Source organism: Sitophilus oryzae, unplaced genomic scaffold (genome assembly GCF_002938485.1).
Source record: "Sitophilus oryzae breed Bouriz unplaced genomic scaffold, Soryzae_2.0 scaffold_466_pilon_pilon, whole genome shotgun sequence".
NCBI lineage: Eukaryota > Metazoa > Arthropoda > Insecta > Coleoptera > Curculionidae > Sitophilus > Sitophilus oryzae.
In genome coordinates, this window is record NW_022147047.1 from 3,862,077 (window position 1) to 3,884,924 (window position 22,848).

At 32.3% G+C, this 22,848-nt stretch overlaps 1 protein-coding gene across 1 annotated transcript in view; it reads left to right on the forward strand.

Moving 5' to 3' along the window:
• The first annotated feature begins 3,723 nt into the window (after positions 1–3,723).
• Positions 3,724–22,848, forward strand: part of LOC115886041 (lachesin-like) — a 71,184-nt gene continuing 52,059 nt past the window's right edge. The window contains exons 1-4 of the mRNA XM_030905070.1: positions 3,724–3,775; positions 4,150–4,210; positions 6,238–6,337; positions 12,506–12,713. Coding sequence (XP_030760930.1) covers positions 3,724–3,775; positions 4,150–4,210; positions 6,238–6,337; positions 12,506–12,713 — 421 coding nt within the window. The remainder of the gene's footprint in view (positions 3,776–4,149; positions 4,211–6,237; positions 6,338–12,505; positions 12,714–22,848) is intronic.

Here is a 22,848-nt window from a genome sequence, read left to right on the forward strand (position 1 = left end):
ACGTTGTCTTGTAACCTTTTTTGCTTGAGTGATCTTTAGGTGATTCGGACAACGTAGATTTACAATGTTGGGGAATAAAGGAGCTTTCCGACGTCACTTTCAGGACCTATTCCAACGTTATACAAACGTCGTCTGTTTACTAATTCCAACGTTGTTTAGATTTCCTTATTCTTACGTTGGTAGGACGTCGAGCCATTACCTTTTGCAACTGTATTGAACCATACTTAAATCTTAAATTTTCACTTCATTGTTCTGTTCAGTCAGACAGTTCAGTGTTGTTTTGTTTTTATAAAAAAACTTAATTAAAATGGGACGTAAGGAAGGCACATATAAAACTAAATTTAAATATACATCGACATATTACCGATATTTTATCCACTCCCTCGTTTATTTAGAACACAGAGGGCGGCACAATCTAGACTCTAGGATGACTAAATTAGGCAATCTTGCGACTAGTATACTACCTGTTAAGGCTGAACTGCGACTTTATTAGTCCAGTATGCGACTACTCGAACTACTCCATCTTAATCTCCAAAACAACAAAGTGAAAGCCGCCATATTATTTTGAATAAGTAAATGTTTCGTTCCTAAAATAGCAATTCCTGCTTTTTGAATACATTAACTTGACATATTTGACCCTAAACAACACGCGGAAACAATTTTTTTCGACTGCGAATAAATTATTCCCATTTTACTAAAAAAAATTCAAGAACTTTTCATTTTAATTTTAAGACCCATTAGTATTTTCAAAGTAGAAACAATACGTACATTTAGCAATAAAGTAGTTTGCGTTTAACTTTTTGCCTTGGGTAACGAGTTACAGAGTTGGTTAAAGTGTTTCAATAATTATAATCTTCAAAATTTTCCACACTTAAATACTTTTGTTTGTTTTCCTTTACTGCCATCTGGCCTATGTCTCTTACTAAATCATAAAATAATATGTTTACTATAATTATCCCAATTTAGGATAAAAACGCGACTTAGACGCCATATTATTATAGTTTTTGTATTTCTGTGAATTAGGATTTCAAACAACATTGCAGTTTGTACTAAATTAGGCTACTAGCCAACGTAGGTATCCAACGTCGTTTCGACCCAAAAATTATTCCCCAAACTAGTGCAGACTAGGGTTGGCACGAGATCGTGCCGACGTTGCGCCCCGACGTTTGGTCGCGTGACACAACGTTATCCCGACGTCCAAATGCTGCTTGGGGAACTATATCCTGCCATCGAACTTTTTTAAGTAATGGCAAATATAACATAATTATACCCGAGAGTGGAGGGCTGGATAAATTAAAATAATGTCTATACCTTTTCCCGTCCTTCTTGCTAGGTGTCCTGCCCATTGCCACTTGAGGGATTTGATTCTGTGGACAACATCTATTATCTGGGTTTTTTTGTCGTATCGACTCTACTTGCTTATTCACAGCATATTTCGTTCCATTGAGCGTTATGAGACCTGCACTTTCCCTATAAAGTCCGCTTTAAGTATCCAGGTTTTGCATGCATAGGTTATGACTGATTTTGTATGCATAGGTCAAAACATTGGTCGAATGTTTTCTTCTTTAAATAAAGTAAGTGTTATATTTTAATATAATTATGGATTTAATAATTAAATATAAGTTTAAATTGTGGTATGAGTTTCAATCATTTATATTTAAAATCTTAGGGAAGACAATAGAGATTTAAGGCAGGAGAAGGGCCAGGATATTCTTCTCCCTTCCAACAGATCTTTTTTAAACACAATTTATTATGAGTTGCAAAATCTCATACCTTGGACCTCTCATGATACTTGGCCGAGATATTGCAATTTTCTTTTTTCACTTCCCTTGAGGATCTCTACCTCATTCTTCTCAGAACCTCCACGTTGGTGAACCATGTTCTGTCCATGATATTCTCAACATCCTACTGGTATGTCCCATCTCAGTGAAGGCCTCCAGTTTCCGCTCGAAAAGCTCGTTGAGGGTCGTAAGCTTCCATACCATACAAAGGACTGGGAATACATAACATTTGAGCATACGAGTTCTCAATCCCTCTGAAGCTCAAATCGCGGCTACAGAGCAGCTTCTTAATCTTCACAAAGGATGCACGGGCCTTCTCAATGCGAATCTTTATTTCTGAACAATAATCCGCGGTGCAGTCGACACTTGTACCCAGGTAGTCATACTCTCTCTACTCTTTCGAGCTCCTCGCCTTCCGCGTACAGATGTTCATTGGGCACTCAGTTTTAGTGACAATCATGTATTTGGTCTTCTTAACATTGCAATTCCTGCTTTTTGAATCCGCGGTGCAGTCGACACTTGTACCCAGGTAGTCATACCTCTCTACTCTTTCGAGCTCCTCGCCTTCCGCGTACAGATGTTCATTGGGCACTCCAGTTTTAGTGACAATCATGTATTTGGTCTTCTTAACATTGAGTGTCAGACCATATTCTCGACTAGTTGTGATGACGTTATTTAACATATTTTGAAGGTCTTGCATGTTTTCAGCGAGAAGGACTGTATCGTCCGCGTAGCGCAAATTGTTCAGTGGTATGCCATTAACTAGTATTCCACCAGCATCACTTTCGAAGGCTTTGTTAAAGATTTCCTTTGAGTAGACGTTGAAAAGGAGTGGTGAAAGAACACACCCCTGTCTAACTCCTCGTTTGATATCCACTGCTCTCGTCAGTTCAGATTGGACGCGAACAGACGCACTTTGATTAAGGTACAGTTTTACTATTATTTGTATATCTCTTGTATCGAGATTTTTTCGTTCTAACGCTTCTATTAGTTGTTTGTGTCTTACTTTATCGAATGCTTTATTACAGTCAATAAAGCAGGCATATACGTTTTGATTGACATCAAGGCATCGCTGCATTAAGACATTGTAGGCAAACAAAGCCTCCCTAGTACCGAAACCATTTCTAAGTGTTATATTTTAATATAATTATGGATTTAATAATTAAATAATTATCTTAAGTTTAAATTATTGTATGGGTTTCAATCATTTATATTTAAAATCTTAGAAAAGACAATATAGATTTTAGGCAGGAGAACTCAAGGGAAGGACTGTGTAATTAGTAATTAAGATTTTGCAATTTTTTTTACTTGCCATTTTTCTTGTCGTTCACGTTGCGCTTTGTCTCTTCATTGTGTCACACACAATCTGAATTTCGGATATGATGCAGAACTGATAAATTGGACCAAATATATTAATTGCAAGGTATGCAAAGAAATATTTTTGTAAACTTTGCAAATACTTAAAGCATGGAATAATTTTAAAAATTTTTGACGTGAGACTACTTCATAATTCTTGGAAGCCTTGAATGATAAAGATTTGAATTATTATGGGTCTGTTTTGTTTAAGAAGTTAACAAATAATTTCAAAAACTCAACTATCAAAATATAATGGTAGCAAATTTTTAAAAGTATGCATGGGTATAATGTTCTATATTAATTGGACATGCTGAATGTAAACTAGGTATAGTTGCTGCAATCGATAATATATTTTGCTGCTTATTTTCATCATAACAAAATCCGTTATGACGAAACCGTCAATACCGCTACTCATATTATGGGTACCTAGTAGATCTTAAACCTCATAATGATGTTTAAAAATACATAGGTACATACTGTGAGTAGTGGTTGTGATGGTTTTTTATTAGGTATGATGAAAAGAAGCTGCAAAGTAAATTATCGTTGGAGCCAACTATGTTTTAATTTATTTTTATCTACAGTAACTATGCACGGTAGGGAATCAAAATACGCCTATACTATGAGGCATCTCAATTCGAGTATAAATTAACACTTACATTCCGAGTATCTTCTTGGTCTACCGGCACCCCGTTCACCCTTATTCCATCATTTCTATAAAACAATATTATGATTTATAACTTTTAATTTTTATTGTAAAAATTGGTGAAAAGCAATTTTTTTGTACGGCGAATTTAAATATATCGGCCTTCCATAAATTTACACTTTAAGTTCGAATATTGGTTAAACCTAGGAATACCCAGGTAATGGCCCGAAATATGCCAAAGAAGGAGTGAGTTTAGGTTAGATTAGAATTAGGTTTTAGTTGGTTTTGCATTAATAAAAAGATAGACCTAAACTAAATTTAATCTAAACTGACCCCCTTTTTTGCATATTTCGGGCTCTACGTGGGTAGGAGCCCGTCATAGTGTCGTGATCGTGATCGTGACCATTCGCGAATCCGCACACGTTCATCTCCATCATTAATATTTTCCTCACTAAAGTCTTCACTTTTACAAAAAGACATCACGATAAAAATCAAATATCAAAATTATTTAACGTTGCGAACGTTAAACTTGTTCACTATACGTATCTGGAATATATTTGTGAATAGCGATCAATGATACGTTTACGTTAGACTGCCGGAGTGCTGACGTCACGAATGTCAAATTGCTTTCCAACAAACAAGGTTTAGTTCTTTTATATTTCATTTGAGCTCTTCGAAATGACGCCACCAGTTAATATAAAATGTAAAAAAAACGGTGATTATCGACAACCGCCGACTTGTGTCTGGTATTTTCACGCCTACGATGGTTGCGCATGTTGCAAAATCTGTGATTTTTTTTCTCTCTAGACCTCTATCTTTTTGTCCCCTCCCCCTTTCTTAGGCTCCGACATTATTAAGTTTCGTGTTTAATTAGTTTTTAATGAAATTTAGCACAAAGAAGACAAATTTAAAACCTGCAATTTGGAAAAGTTAACGGCGCCGGCGGACGGGAAACTACTAGCGATAGAACTTGGAAATAACTTAGCAAATTAAACTTTAACCGGCCCCAAATAGATTATAATTATTTCGAAATAAATTAATATAATATGGATCCTATTAGCGAACTAGTTATGCTTAAATGGAGAAAATAAGTTAATTACGTTTGCAAATTGGGCATAGAAAGAGACGTGTAAAAGGTGCGGAACGGTAATGCTATAAATAGCTCTTCGAATACAGGGTGTTTTTAGTACTACGCGTACAATTTAGTCACTACTCACGCGGGAATACTGAAAGTTTTGATAATCGACGATTGAAATATGGATACTTAAGAGCAGGGTTGGCATGATTTAAATCGTGATTTAAATCAAATGATTTTTTTAAATTTTAATCATGTGATTTAAATAAAAAAAAATAATTTTATTGAAACTTTATCATAAATAAAAAAATAACTGTAAAAGTTATAAAAATGTGTCCTAGAAAACTATAAAAAATATTTCTACAACAGATATAATAGATAATAAATCGAAAAATAATTGTAAATGATATAATACTATATAAAAATATCTATTCATCAATTTAATTGTTGGACCGATTTTTGAACTAATTTCATGTGAATCCATTAGACCGCTAAACGCAAGGATTTGTTTTAAAAGTGACAAAAATCGGTGTTCGAATACAATATCATTCGCAAAGTCTAGTGCAGAACTAGGTTCTTCTGATATAGAGACTATATCTTCATTCCCGAGAATCTATAATCGTTGTCAGAAAATATGTTGTTTTATATTTATTGGAAATAAGTCCTAGTCATTTGGAAATCCGATTTAAATATTGTTTTGAATTAAAATAAAAAAAAATCTGATTTAAATAAAAAAAAATGATTTTTTTTTAAATCAACATTTTTTCCAACCCTGCTTGAGAGTCTATTACTGTTCGGGTCGCTCTAAGGGGTCGGGTAAAGCGGATGTATGGCCGAAGGAAATATATATTATATTTCAGAAATATGCATAAGGCTTAGCCCGATCCTGTCATGTTAAGTCACACCCAAAATTCCAAACACATCACGTGCTTTGTTTAAGTTTTGATTTTTTTTGATTGCAGAGCTTCAGCATTTCCCATAAAATAGCGAGCAATTTGTTACAAAACCATATAAATTACATATCACAGTAATCACAAAGCTTCAATCTATTTCCGTATTGTAACGGAATTATAAATTATGTCTTTATTTTCGAGAAAATTTAGTCCAAACATAAGGAATATTTTGTTGATGTTTGACCATCAAAATCTTAAACATAAAAAAGTTATCTAAAAATGTGCTACAATACGGATATAGTGTAACCCTTTATCTTTAATTTCTTTCTTCGTTTGTGGTAAAAATACCTAGCCAGTTTTACATAAAACGTTAAATACCGAACGCTTATTCTGCTACTTTTTGGACTAGTGAAACGGACTTTTAAGAGTAGTTAGTAGTACACCTTTTGATGCACCAAAAACATTTACAAAAATACAATTTTTTGTTACAGAAAGTCCATCATTTAGTGCTCCAATCACAAACGTGACAGCAGCAGTAGGTAGGGAAGCCATCTTGACATGTTTGGTTCAAGATTTAGGAAATTTTAAGGTGAGTAATATTAATTTTAACTCTTTTTCAAAGCTCCAAGGAGAACGGTGGTTTATATCAAAATGACATTTTGGGGGAACATGTAAGTTAATTGAAAGCATTTTAAAAATGTAAATAGTTCTACAAGGTCTCCCGAAAAAAAGTTGACACATCAAAATTGTGTTTTTTGTAATCGAACGTCCTATATATTCATTGTTTTTCGGAATCTAGGAGAAACATAAAGGTGAGTTTCATTACAGAAAAACATGACTAAAATATAAGGTTTTTGATATATTTAACATTTTTTAAAAATGAAGAACAAATTTTAAATTTGAATAAAAGCCGCCTAAATTGGAATTTACCCTACATATTAGGCTATATGTAGTTAAAATTACTATTATACTTTAAATGAAATTAAAACTTAACCCAAAAATTTATACAAGGTGTGACAAAATTAATATTGAACATTTGTCTTCACATTTAAAAGCAAGTTACGTTTTTATTTGAAATAACTTAACACCCAGTATATTATTCCGATATTCTATGAAGAATTCATGTCTCTTCAAAACACTATTTAGGTTGCCTACCCCTGAAAGAAAGATTTTTCTAGATATTTTTATTTTCATGATTTTTGGTGTCAGTAGATCTTTATCATTTGATAAAATCTAGGTAGCTGTGATATGCCTGACGTTACTTCAACACAGCTGTCAAATTAGTTCAACTTTAACAACTAGTCATCATTTTGTGTCAGTTAAAAGAAAACAAATGTTCAGAAACTTGTCGAAAATTTAAACTCATCAGAGATAAAATGATATGATTCAATTAATTGATGTTTGGAATGGGCATTCACCCATTCATAGAATGCTCCTAAAATATTTTAAACGCCCCTAAATATTTTAAACGTGTATCTTTTTATTGCCGTTAAATATTTTACTCTAGATCCTTTAATTTTTGTTAAATTAGCGAAAGGTATATATCACAGCCACCTAAATTTTATCAATTAATAAAGATCTACTGACGCAAAATCATAAAAATAAAAATATCTAAGAAAATCTTTGACTAAGAGGTAGGCAACCTTAAGAATATTTTGAAGATATATAAATTCTGTATACTGGGTGTTCCATTTAAAATAATGGATGTGCTTTTAAAAGTGACCAATGTTTAGTATTAATTTTGTCCCACCCTGTATAACTTTTTGGGTCAAATTTTAATTTTGCTTAACATACAATGGCTACAGGATATATTCCAATGTAGGTAGCTTCTATTGAAATTTGAAATATGTTCTTCATTTTTAGATAATGTTATATACAGGGTGAGTTTCCTACGATGTTCTCTATGGGTATCTCGGAAACTACTGGAGATAGGGATTCGGTTAAATGGGAAAAGAAAAATTGCAGTTTTGTGGGGTCATAAATATGCGCCTTTCAGATCTTTGAAAAAGTTCATGGCTTACTAGATATTTCGAAAAAAACAAATTTCGGCTATTTTAAAAATTGTCTCTAATTCCATTATAAGCTATTTTAGACAAAAAGTTTTCAGATAACAGTTGTAGATAATCACATCCTTAATGAGATTGTGTCCTCCGTTTTTCTCTAAAGCCTATCATTTTTGACATATGATACAAACGTATGTTTTTTTAAATGTAAACCATAGTTGGCCATGACTTCATAAAAAGCGCCATTTTTAAGCTTTTCGGCGATATAAGCTATAATATGTTTTCTTTAAAAAATTACTGAGTTATATCAGCTAATTAAATTTAATTAAAAAATTACTGAGCTAATTCTTATAATTTTTAAACAATTTCACTTAGTTAGCCATGGAAACAAGTTCAATCGTCGTTGCTCTAAGAAATATCAAACTGTCACATCCAAACTTTGTAACATAAAATAAACAAAAATTGTAAATACCAATTTTTCAACTGAAGAAAAGTGTGTAGAATTATTATTGGTTTAACTTTTCTTGACCATACATTTTCGAGGATACGTTGTACGAGGATACATTTCGTTGACCGGTGAATGTTGCGTTTTTTAGAGAAAAGTTTTCAAGATATATTAGAAAAGTTAAACTAGTTATAGCCAATTTATATCTTTCTTGACTAATTTCACTTAGATTGCATGTTTAACATTTCTTTCAGGGGGGGGGGGCGTCATAATGAAAGTCATGTTGGAACCACTCTAGTAGAGTATCTACACGCTTTTCTTCATGTGAAAAATTCTTATTTACAATTTTTGTTTATTTTAATTTAGAAAGTTTGGATGTGACAGCTTTTCACTTCAGAGAGCAATGGCGATTGAACTTGTTTCCATGGCTAACTAAGTGAAATAGTTTAAAAATTATTAGAATTGGCTATAACTCAGTCATTTTTCGAAGAAAACATATTATAACTTATATCGCCAAAAAGCTTAAAAAATGGCGCTTTTTTTGAAGTCATAACCAACTATGGTTTCCATTTAAAAAAACATATGTTTGTGTCATATGTCAAAAATGACAAGCTTTAGAAAAAAAAAGAAGGACGCAGTCTCATTAAGGATGTAATTATCTACAACTTTTATCTGAAAAAGTTTTGTCTAAAATATATTATAATGGAATTAGGGACAACTTTCAAAATAGCCAAAATTTGTTTTTTTTCGAAATATCTAGTAAGCCATGCACTTTTTCAAAAATCTGAAAGGCGCATATTTATGACCCCATAAAACTGCAATTCTTTCTCCATTTAACCGACTCTCTATCTCCAGTAGTTTCCGAGATACCCATAGAGAACATCGTAGGAAACTCACCCTGTATGTCAAAACCCTTACATTTTAGTCATATACTTCTTTAATAAAACTCACCTTTATTTTTCTCCTAGAATCCGAAAATCAATTAATATATAGAGTGTTTTATTACAAAATACAAAACTGATATTCAATTTTTTTTGGGACACGTTGTATAACTCTCTATATTTTTAAAAGATGCTTTCAATTAACTTACATATGCTCCCAAAATTTCATTTTTGATTTAAACTACCATTCTCCTTGGAGCCTTCGCGTCGTATGAGAGGCGCCACCCTGTACAATAAAAGCTCTTTTTCTGTATTTATCCATAATTCAACAACTTAAACAAAACAAACACGTGATACTAAATAGAGCCACGGAAAGAAATATGACATATTTATAAATGTCGCATCGAACTTTAATGAAAAAAATATTATAATTTTATTACTTCCGCTCGGTAGAACGAAAGTCGCACACATTTTCATGCGTAAACGGAATAAAAATAAACAGATGGAGAGTTAAAGATATCTGCAGACGGCATTTGCCCAGTGGCCGCCTTTTTTCCTACACTCTAATACCCTAAATTTGACAGAAAGCATTAAATAACATTGATATTAGAGTTAGATTTTCTAGGGCAGCACAATTTTGATTTTATCTTAAATATTTTATCAGGAACGGCTTTCAAATAAGCATTAAGCATCACATTTTACAATGGAATACAAAAGCTGTCTGTCAAGTTATCTAAACATCATTATTATTGATTGGTTCAAATGCTGCATCTTAAAGAGGAGAGATGCAGATGCTAATAAGAAATTTTTTGAATTTTTTAACAGACAAAAATCTTTTATTTGAAAATTATAACGATCTGAGTCAAAGATTTTAGTAAGTAAATATACATATCGTAAATAAATATACATAACAATTTTAATTTTTTTTTCTCTAGGCGTTTTTAGAAGTTTTGAAAACCAAATATTGTACTGAAATTTTGCTGATTACTAAATTTTGTGTTGCAATAATAAAAATAATACTACCTTATACAGATAATTTAAAAAAATATTTTAAAAAATTACTAGCTTTAATCGGCAATAACTTGTTTAAATTAATTGAAACACCCTATATATTTTAGGAGAATCAGAGGCGCTAAATGGGCTATCAAATTTTATTGTACCATTTTTTACCAATTTCTTCAAGTTTTCCTAGAAAATGCATCTTATAATTTAGACCTTATTTATCAATATACCCATGGAATATTGACATTTTAGAATATTTTTAAAGATGTAACAAATTTTCAAAGACTACACATAATAATATCGTCAATATAGTTGACATATTTCATTAAAAAATAAAAAAAAGTGTTTAAATATTTGCAAAAGTGTACCAACTAAAATGATCCCAGTATTCGAACTATATTAATTGACTGTTTGTGTTGATTAATTATTGCTCCGTATACTAAAAAAAAACCTTATAAATTTGATTTAATTTTTTGACGAATGCTTATTTAAAACAGAGACGTTCACATTCATAACTTATTACTATATTGATTTCTGATTCAAATCCACATTTATTTAGAATAATTTATTAACCAACACAATTAAGTAAGTAATTAATATACTACTCAAAACAATTATAGCATATTTTCTAAAAAATATATTAATTTGAAACACAAGACACTTTGAATTCCCTGACTTACAGTTTTAAATATAGTTTGGATACTCGAAGGGAAATTCGAAACAATAAGCTAATAGCCGATCGGCCGACTATTGGATTCTATGTGAGTGCGGCTCCAGAAATATACAGAGAAGACCAGGCTACTAGTAACATAAGCAAGTTACCGGACGAATTTACGTTTACCCGTTTTGCGTTCGTACTCGAGAGTCACTGCCGGCTAGTCGGCTGGTCAGGCAGTACGCAGTTGCAGTTGTGCTTGGACGGGTCGGTCGTGACAGATTAGGAATATGACGCGAGGAGTGCCGTGTATTTATTATTTTCATTTTAAGTGTTTACCTTCACTTAAGGTAACATTTAAAATAAAAATACTTAAATATTTATTATTTGAATGTGTTTACAAGCCAAAACTAAAAATAAATAAATTCTCTAAACACAAAAAAAAACTATAATATTACTCTAAATAAAAAAAAAGTTATAACAAGTGTTCAGAAAGACCACCTTCTTGTGCTAGACAGAACGTCGTAAAATCCCCGTCTGACACTGGCTAACATATTAGGGCTAATAGTTTGGAAAGCCTCTCGTATTTTTACTTGAAGCTCATCCAGATTATTAGCCCTATTATGACCATACACTTTGGATTTTACATAACCCCACAAAAAGAAATCATTGGGAGAAAGATCTGGTGATCTAGCGGGTCACAAAATAGTTCCATATCCACTTGTTAAACGGTTGGGAAAAGTATGGTTCAAATATTCTTGAACAATACGGGCATTGTGGGTAGGGCAACCACCTCAGCAATTTGATTACTTGAAAACGTGGGATTTTGATCCGCTGTAGCACAAACGAACATTTGCTTTAAGTCCTGTTCTTCATTAATCAACACATCAGGCTTTTTGTGTTTTTGTGGGGACACGCACCCATGTGTTTCAAAATTATTAATAACTCTTGATATAGTAGATGAAGATGGAATTGGCCTGTTTACAAAAGTTTGTGGAGAAATTGTTTGTATATCCCGATAAGACCTATTTTGGAAATACCATTTTACAATTTGAATTTTCTCACGAACTTCATAAATTACTTTATTTTTTACAGCCATTATTTTACTTAAAAAATAAATTTTACACGAGAATTGTCGCGAGAATCTGCGTATTCGTTTTGGCTATTAAAACACGAATAAATACAAATTCTGAAACATTCTTATCACATATCGACCTATTATTATTTTATCGCATTTTTTCGCCTGCTATTTATCCGGCGGATGGATATACGCTAATTCGTTTGGTTCTGCCTATGTCTGGTCTGTATATTGGTTACAAATATGCAACTAAATAATCGGCCGATTAAAAATTGCCTGTCAGCGTATAGCCTAACGCTACGCAATGAAATCAAATATTGGGCCGATCGGCTCCATAGAAACGTATTGTTTTCACTTTTGCAACTAACTAGTCGGCCAACTAAAAATTACATGTCAGTGCGTACCCTAATTATCCTAAAAAAATTCACAAGAGAAAGGCAAAAAAGTGCATGCTTCATTTAGAAACATGTGATAATTACTCTTATTTTTTATTCAAATATGCGTTAATTGTTTTGAGTAGTGTATTTGGACTGAAAAAATGGTGGTATTAGTCTTTTACAAAGACTTAAACATATTTCTTTTTGTAAACAGACAGTTCTGTTTCTGGTGCCATTACAACCCTGCCTCTTAAATCCTAAAAACCCTTTATGCAAATCGCCCCTATTATTCCGTATTCAATAATCGCGATTCCAGGTGGCTTGGCTGCGCGTCGACACGCAAACGATCCTGACCATTCACAATCACGTTATCACGAAGAATCACCGGATCGGCGTGACGCACAGCGAGCACAAGACCTGGTTCTTGCACATCAGGGAGATCAAGGCGACCGACAAGGGCTGGTACATGTGCCAGATCAATACGGATCCGATGAAGAGTCAGGTCGGCTACTTGGACGTTGTAGGTAGGTGTTATTTTATTCTAGTGTTTGTTTTTTATTCTAGTTTACGGACTGAAGAGTATCGGAAACAGCACTGTCATCATTGTTCTTACATTTGTACCAGTTCTGTAAACATTTTGCTGAGATTCACCTCTTAATTAAATCATTTACCTTTTTCCAAAAGATAAAATTTTTTAAAATAAAACTTTTGTAATGATATAAATTGTACAATAAAAAGTAGGGAACTGATACGGAAAGGAAGCTTACGTATAGCGTCAATACAATAAAAAATACGGAAGGATATGGATTGGAAACGGAAGGTATAGTGAGAAGGTAGTTTCATCTCGTTGGAATTTGACTTTCGAAAAATCCGTTTGCCAAAAATAAGCTTTTTACGTCAAGCAGTTTAAGCAGAATCGTGGTTAATCAATTACCCAAATTTCTGGAACACCCTGTATGATTTTTTTAAAAAAATTCAAAATATGTAAAAAAACAAATAAATTATGTCCAAGCGTCCGAAAGACTATAGTCTGTCCAACGACAAAATCCTTGAGAGTGATAGATGTGTCTGTCGTTTTAATTTCAAAGTAGTTTATTTTATTTTACAAAGAAATAAGTTGGTACAATTGGAAAGCATAATTAATATATTTAAATTTTGAGTGACAAGTGATTACTTCAAAATATTGTGAAATAAACTGTATAAAACTGAAAAAATCTAATCTTGGGTAATTAACTTTAATCTTAATTTTTTTCTGCAGTACTAAAATGTATTATTTACCTATCGTGTGGTGTTATCTTACAGATACTCCAGTTTTTGGTACCATATACGAGATGGTATACAATTTTATTTGTAGCAAATACAACTCTCTGGCCATAGTCTCTGGCAAACTGTGTCTCTAGCGGTCTCTGGGCACCGAATATTAACCGTAAACTATGGTCTGGGTTAACACTTAATTTTCCCTCGAGTTCTCCTCCATTTAATTTTAAAAAACACGAAACACAAGTATCAACACAGTTCAAAATGCAAAATGCAAAACATTTACCATTTCTATTTGACATAATTTGACACAAAATTATAACCTATAGTTTGGCAAGAATTTGACAATTCTCAAAAATCTTAAGTCGAGTTTATACGTATAGGCGTCCGTTTGGCGTTCATCGTTCCGTCAAACCAATAATATTGAAATATGATCTGTCATTTTTGAAATAAACCAATAAAACTGGTTAAAAACAACAAGAGACGACGCATGACGTATTTATTTATAAACCCATCCATAGTTAACTTAAAAAATATTAGAAACTTTTTTTAGTGAAATAAATGGATTGGTATGGAAGTCATTTGGCTTTTTTCTGTCATCGTCTGTCGAAATCTTACCTGAGAAAAAAAAACAGAGTATAACCGTTTTTTAAATAACAAATATTGTATTATTTGAGGGGCGTTTTTACCCTCTTGGAAATTGTGATTCGAGAAACCCCTCCTTATCGAACCTCTACACCCCACAGTCAATTCGTTTACCAAAAATCAGCTTTAAACGTCAAGCACTTTAAGCAGAATCGTGATAACTCAATGGTCATATTTTATGAAACACCCTGTATAAATTTATAAAAAATCTTAAAATATGTAAAACAACAAAATAAAATATATGTGTTTAAGCGTTCTTTCGGAAACTTGACCGTTTTAAAAAAAAATATTGAAATATTTCAGAGGTGGTTTCACCCTCTTGATCGACACCCTAGAATCAACCTGTATGCCAAAATTGAGCTTCTTAACTTGAGTGGTTTGAGAAGGATCGTGATTAATCAGTATGCCAGTCACTTAAGGATTTTATTTATTAGTATAGATTATAATTCTTACAAAAAATAAACAATTATTTTAATTAAATAATGGACTTATACCACGTTCAAAAACATATTACAAAAAATAAAAACTGGGGTAAATTTAAGTCCCCCTTAAGTTTAAATATTTTTATAGACATTAGCTTTATTGAAATGGATCTTTTTATGTAAAAGGTAATAATTAAAAATAAATTACACGAAATAATTAAAATTAAATTACACATTTAAATACACGAATAGTAAAGTTTTATCAAAATTAATTTCAGTTATATTGAAAGTATAAAAATGAAAATTACTTCGTTAAGATCTTTTAATAATAAAAAAAATAAATAATAAAAAATAATATTTTAAACTTCTTTTCCTTTTACATTTAGCATATTTAAGTACCGAATAATGAAAAAAAAACGGCGTCCGGTTGTCTTAGAAATGAGTTAGAACGTTGATGATATTCTCCATATAATTTTTCATACAAAATGACAGCGTATAAAGGTCCTGATATGCTTAGTTTTGGAGATACAGGGTGTAGAAGTTTTAATTTTATTTCGATTTTTTCCAAATAATTTCTGAAGTAACGTCAATATTTGAATGAAAATTGGTGGCTGGGAGTTTTTTGAGATGGGAAATTTGATTTTGGTGTCAATATGACTCCTATTTGCAGGGGGCGCCACCTACATGTGCTTTAACTGTTTTGAAGAGTAATAACTTTTCGTCCGTACCTGTATAAAACTACTGAGTGAAAAATATATATTTTCGTGATTTTTTGCCTAAAAAATGTCTTCATAAAAATTGCTACGAGCAACTGTTCTCAAGATATTTAGAATATAAATAGTCAATACATGTCATTTTTGACAAAAAATAAACATGTTGAGTAGATAGTTACTTGACTGAAATGATAGATTGGGGAACTTTTTAATTTTTTAAATTAATCATAAATTTTTCTGCGAAAAAATAATAATAATATAGTTTCTATAAATATAAATATAAAAAATATCTAAATATAAAACAGTTCAGACACAAAAACATTTCAAATTTATGATTTCAGTCTAATATCTATTTAGTCAACATATTTAATAAATTAATGTCGATTCCGATTACGTAAAAAAGTCGCAAATGTATAGCATTTTAAAACAAAAGTTATGATTTTAGGTAAAACAGAAGTCAATATGAATATAGAGATAAATGACATCAATTTGGAACAAATCGATTCAACAAATATTTGGGAGTGAACATCAGTAGCACAGGAGAACAAGAGACGGAAATCATCGAAAGAATTAGCAACACGTCCCGCTTGTATCAAGCCATTAAGAACGGTTTCTTAAATAGAAAGGAAATCTCGAGAGCAGTGAAGATGAGTGTATACAAGACAGTATTGATACCGACGTTGATTTTTGGCTGTGAAAGTTGGGTATTAACTAAAAGATTGAAGAGTAAGATCCAAAGAATGGAGATGTTATATCTACGAAGAGTACTTGGGGTAACAAGGAAAGGTAGACTAAGGAACAGCTTTATAAGAGAGGAACTAAAAGTAGATTCGATCCTGAATAAAACTGAGTAATGTCAGCTTAGGTGGTATGGACATTTGATCAGAATGAACAACGACATACCAGTAAAAGGCGTGTGGGAAGCTAAAATGCAGGGAAAGAGACCAAGGGGAAGACCAACTAAAATATGGAACGACACAATAGAGAAGATAGTGCAGGATAGAGGACTAACGTTAACTAACAGAAGCCAAAAGTTTAGCAAGAGACAAAAATAAATGGAAACAATTTGTGTATAGTGTAGCAATTAAGTGAATTTATTTAATTCAGTATACCTTACACCTTCGGGTAGAAAGGTTTTTGATTATATATATATACTTATATATATATATATATATATATATATATATATATATATATATATATATATATATATATATATATATATATATATATATATATATATATATGTATAGCATTTTACTCAGTAGTTTTATACAGGTACGGACGAAAAGTTATTATTCGTCAAACCAGTTAAAAAATATGTAGGTGACGCCCTCTACAAGTAGGAGTCATGCTGATATCAAAATCCAAATTTCTCATGCCAAAAATCCCCCAGACACCAATTTCCATCCAAATAGATTGACGTTACTTCAGAAATGATTTGGAAAAAATCGAAATAAAGATGAAACTTCTACACCCTCTATCTCCGAAACTAAGTATTTTAGGACATAACATTTATACGAACTTTTTCACTTATTTTTATCTGCAGAATATGCTGCCAAAGTGTCCGGAATACAGCTCGGACCACCGTGCATATTTATTTATAAATAAATTAGACTTATAACACTTTCAAAAATAACAGTTCATATATTTGATTAAACGTTCATTTTGTCAAAGAAAGTTGGCCTCCTCTAACATAACTTATCAGTAGCCGTACCAAATTTAAAAAGTTTTAAACAATTTCTCAAGACTACACTACTCTTCGTTTTTCCGCTAAGGAGAAATAAGAGTATCCGGGCATTCGGCATCGGCTTAATCTTAAATTACACTTCTTTAAGTGAGAATTACGAGACGGCCAGATGAAGGTAGAGAGAGCCCCTGGAGAGGCATAGCTCGCGCTGACCGCTAGTCTGACCGCAGACATCACAAATCTAAAGGAGAACTAACTGCCAAGTCCGAAATTGGTCGAAATTTGCATGCAGCACGCTTGTGTTCGGTTGGAGGTACGGCGATATTAAGAAAGTTTTAAAACGGATTGATTGAGTATTGAGATATATTCCACGTTAAAAAATGTCTAGCCTAAAAATTGTTCCGGGTACAGAGAATGTAGAATGAATAGGAGGGGGGTTAGGTAAATCATCAAGTACCTTAGGCCATGATACAGTAAAATGGCTTTGACAACAGCCAGTGTCTGAGATCTTACAGAGGTTAGTTCTTCATCTCCGATATCAGTCGTACCAAGCTTCTTACTACGTTGATCTTAGCATATTTAGAAAAAAAATATAAAGTTTTGATATGTTGAGGTTATACGTACTAAATGGAGACTTTTTAAAATCAAAAGAGTTCCTAACTGTAAAGTGTGAGCTTCACACCCAAAAACCACCCCCAATACGCACTGCGGTGGGTTTTCTCGTTTTCCTCGAAAACCATTAGTCGCTCAGAAAATTTTATTCTTGTCAAAAATATTCCTTATAAAATTTGCTATAAAAAGGGTTCTATTCATTATTTATATTTATCCAATGGATTTCGAGCAATAACAGTTTGAAAAATGGAGTACAAAAAAAAATACAGTTCGCCTTTCAAATTATAGATTCCCAAGGTATTTTAATGTACTAAATATACACGCAACAGATATAATACTGTATAATATAAACAAAAACATTGCCTATTCCACTAAACTAACATCCATACTTTCATCTACATATTGTCATCGTCTATAGTTTCTAGAATGTGCTTAGTATTCGAACAACTTTGCCCACGACAAGTTCCGCACATAGTTCTACATTTCATGCCGGCTTTAATGCAACTGCATCTTTTTACACAATCTTGTTTGCTGATGTTCAAATTATTCGTACTGCCATCAAAATATCTGAGAAAAATGAACAAGTTCTAATCGTTGGACAAGATGTCGATCTTTTTATTAGCAGCACTTTTCCCCGATGAAAAAGACATTCTTTTTCTGAAAGAAGCCATAGGTAATGTGAAACAACGAACGTATAGTTCGAAAGACTTGCAATCATCCAGTATTATACGTAATTTAAAAAAATCAATTTTATTTATTCACGCTATTAGCGGGCGTGACACAACATCACAATTTTTTGGAAAAGGAAAACAACACGTACAAATATTTAATAAAGAAAAAGACCTTGATAGTATCGTCGATATTTATAACAACGCAAAGTCAACACCTGAAGAAATTGAAAAAGCTGGAGAGACGTTTATACTGAAACTGTTCTAACTTCAATCATCTTAAGGGAGCCTTGGTGAGCAAAGATTCGCTTGTTTCAATAAGTTAGTTGGTCAAACAAACAGCACAGTACTTTTATCAAAATTGCCTCCCACATCTGCTGCAGCTAGGTCACATTCCCGGAGAACATATCTTCAAGCACAAATATGATAAGAACAACCTATAAAACCCGACCCGTGGGGCTGGAAGAAAATCAACAACACCCTGTCACCTTTATATACAACAGAATCGCCCTCTCCTGCTTCAGTTATGTCATTAATAACGTGCAAATGCAAACAGGATTATAACAGATAAATATAAATAATGAATAGAACCTTTTTTGTAGCAAATTTCGTAGGGAATATTTTCGGTAAGTATAAAATTTTTTGTGGGACCAACAGGTTCTGAGAAAAAAGCGAAAAACCATTGAAGTGCATATTGGGGGTGGTTTTATGGGGTGAAGCTCACACTTTAAAGTTAAGAACTCTTTTGATTTGGAAAAGTCTCCTTTTAGTGCGTCTAATCTCAACATATCAAAACTTAATAAATTTTTTCTTCTATTCGGCAATTTTAGGTCTAATATAAATATACTATCATGGTACAAATGGTGTTCGTCCGCTCACTCAGTGATGACATGATCTGGTGGTTAGTTTCCCATTTTCCCTGCAGAATCTTCGTTAGTCGTTGTGCCACAGAACAATCTAAAGAACAACGCTAACTCTCGAGTATTTTTTAGTTTCATATTTATAGTGGCGCCTTCTAGTGTGGTAAGAATGAACTAAATCTGGAAGAAAATTAGAATGTACCCTCGAATATACCATATTTTATTATTTTTATGTAAGTTGTTTAATGTAGATACAAAACAATCAGAAGCAATCAGATTTTCACAAATTATAAAAACTTATTTTCTTACATCTGATTGTCGCTGACTGGTTCGTACCTACTCTATGCACAAGGAAAATAATCAATAAAAAATAGGTATATTATATAAAAAGGAGTTAAAATATATAGTGTCAAATGGTACCATCACAAGTTTAACAGTACAGATAAAAATCAATTCAAAATATAAGATAGGTAACTATTAATAAAACTAATTGCAGCGTTTAGCGTGTTTTGTATTGTGTTGTTTATTATATTTGTGAATATCTTGTATGTTACTGGTAGTAGGCTTGTAGTAGATAAATGTGTTGCTTATTAAGAATCCAAATATCTCGAGAAAATTTTTAACCAAGAGACAAAAAGTTTTCAGATAAAAGTTGTAGTTAATCACATCCTTTATGAGATTGTGGCCTTTGCTTTTTTCTAAAGCCTCTCATTTTTGACATATGATACAAACATATGTTTTTTTAAATGGAAACCATAGTTGGCCATGACTTCATAAAAAACGCCATTTTTAAGCTTTTGACCGGTATAACCTATAATATGTTTTGTTAGTGTTACCATAGTTACAATAATGTGGTTCCAACATGACTTTATTATAACCCTCCCCCCGCCATAATGAAAGAAATGTTAAAAATTATTTATATCATAATTATGCAAACTCAGGGATAGGAAGAGGTGGACCAATTGCATGGGCCTCCTCGATAACCTGACCTATCAATTTTAGATTTTTTTTATATGGTATGGTTAACAATAAGGTTTAAAAAAGAACTTATGAATTAAGAGAGGCACTCGAATTGGCGGTACGGGAGAAGTTTAATTAGTCGACCGGTTCTTCTCTGAGAATAAGTAGTAATTCAGTTTTAAAAAGATGTAACTCAAAACAATTTTCTAAAATAACTTAAAGTGTATGTAGTGATATTATTTTTTTTAAGTTTTAGTTTGTGTATTGTAAACTGTAAAGAACCGTTTAGTAATATATTCTGACTTTTTATAAGTTATAAATCATAACAGAATAAGAATACCATGCAATCTAAGTGATATTAGTCAAGATAGAAGAATTAGAATTGGCTATAGCTAAATTTAAGTTTTCTTGAAAACCGTTCTATAAAAAACGTAACATTCACCTGTCAACGTATCCTTGAAAATGTATGGTCAAGAAAAGTTGAACCAGTAATCCTACACGCTTTTTTTCATTTGAAAAATTCATATTTATAATTTTTGTTTATTTTAATTTACAAAGTTTGGATGTGACAGCTTCACATTTATGAGAGCAAAGACGATTAAACTTGTTTCCCTGGCTAACTAAGTGAAATTCTTTAAAAATTACAAGAATTGGCTATAACTCAGTAATTTTTCGAAGAAAACATATTATAGCTTATATCGCTGAAAAGCTTAAAAAATGACGCCTTTTATGAAGTCATGGCCAACTATGGTTTCCATTTAAAAAAACATATGTTTGTGTCATATGTCAAAAATGAAAGGCTTTAGAAAAAAGCGGAGGACACAATCTCATTAAGGATATGATTATCTACAACTTTTATCTGAAAACTTTTTGTCTAAAATAGCTTATAATGGAATTAGGGACAATTTTTAAAATAGCCGAAATTTGTTTTTTTTTTTCGAAATGTGTAGTAAGCCCTAAACTTTTTCAAAAATCTGAAAGGCGCATATTTATGCGCATTTTAAATTAATTTTATAAAAAATCGTTACTTTCAAGGTTCTAACCTAACTTTTTTTCAGCTAACTTCCTTGGTACACTTTTAAAGTTCTTAATTAGTTAATTTAACTTGTGGTAGGTAGTATTATTCATAAACGTCTGTTTATTTTTCTCAATAGCTTAGAACAATATCACAAACAAATATTTTTTGAAAACAAATTGGTTTGGTTTGGTTTTTCATAATTTTAAAACCTTAAAGTCCGCTTTCTTTTTATGAGGTTAAGATTTCTTTAAATTAATAACCTCAAAGGTCAAGATTTCTTGCTTAAGGTATTTTTCCTCCGAGATGCAAGTTAAAAAATGGGCTATACTAGCTCATTTCTCGAAGGCGTATGCCGGTAAAACCGAAAACTTTTATTTTCTTTGAGTGACAGTTGACAATGATGTTTTATGCTAAGTTCGGTAATTACATCTTCGAGCAATCCGATCAACTTTTCACAGTGTAATCATGTGTCCTAAAATGAGAATATTTATTGAGAGTCATGTGATATGTCAAATTTTTATCCTCTTTTAAATTAAAACACTAACTAACTAAAAAACCAAATTAGTTTTCTTTGCTTATTATTTGTAAAAATGTTGTGTTTTGGGATTGTGAGTGTTATTATAGAAGACTTTTTGTTTTTATTGCACATAATGGACACGTTTAAGATTGGGTCGGTAATAAAAAAGAAACGCATTGAATATTCTTTCGTTCCCCACCTTCCCACTGGTAATGTGCTATGACGTAATAATCCCTCGAAAACTATTTTAAACGGAAATCACCCAGAGGAAATTAAAAGAGGTAATTTTTAACCTGCCGTATGTCTGACTTTCTTCCAAGTCAAAAAACTAAGTTACTTTTACCTTTGAAGCATAATAGCGACTTATGAGGTCGAAATAAATTAGAACTCCTAAATAACTCCATTTTAAGTTATTGACAACTAAATTTTAACCTAACTTGAAAACCAAACAATGCCTTCGACCCCCGAGACAAATTTGAAGTTATAATAAAGTAACATTTGACCTACTTTAAGTCCCTGTAGTCCTAATGCCCTCAATGGGTTATCAATAACTAGATTTTAACAACGCCAGCTAACTCCAACGTTGCTACTTTTCAAAGGCATAATTTTAGGTTATTATTAACTAGTTTACGACCTCAATTTTAGATTTCTCGCACTTTATTCCCTACAAGAAATTTATTAAGTTAAATATAAGTAAAATTCAACCAAATAGTGGTTAATTTTCCGTGGTCAATGGTTTTTTCTCCTTCCTATGCTACTTGGGTTCCCCATTTAACCGACTCTCTATCTCCAGTAATTTCCGAGATACTCATAGAGAACATCGTAGGAAACTCACCCTGTATAAAATACTGCCGAAATTTTCGGAATACAGTTCGGACCATTTTGTATAGGAGACTATTATACAAACTTCCTCGATAACGATAAGAGACTAGATCCCCTATCCCTTTCTATTTCATTCTTTCCTCTTCCCCCTCAACCTATCCTCAGCAAGCTGTCGTTTCAATTTTCGACTGCAATCCATCCGGAGATTTTAATTGGTGCCTTCCGATCCGGAACTTCTTAATTACTTCTGGATATTCTGTCCGGAATTTCGTTTCATAAAGCTAATTGACGCGGAGGATATAGAGTAACGAGCGAGACAGCGACATTGTCATAATGAGAACTGGAAAGAGTTAGAGAGTGAAAGAGACTTAGTCAGAGATATTCGTTATTACTATGTTGATTAACGAGCGAATTGATAGCTTTGTTCGCACAGGGAAATATACTCTGTTTTTTTTCTCTGGTAACATTTCGACAG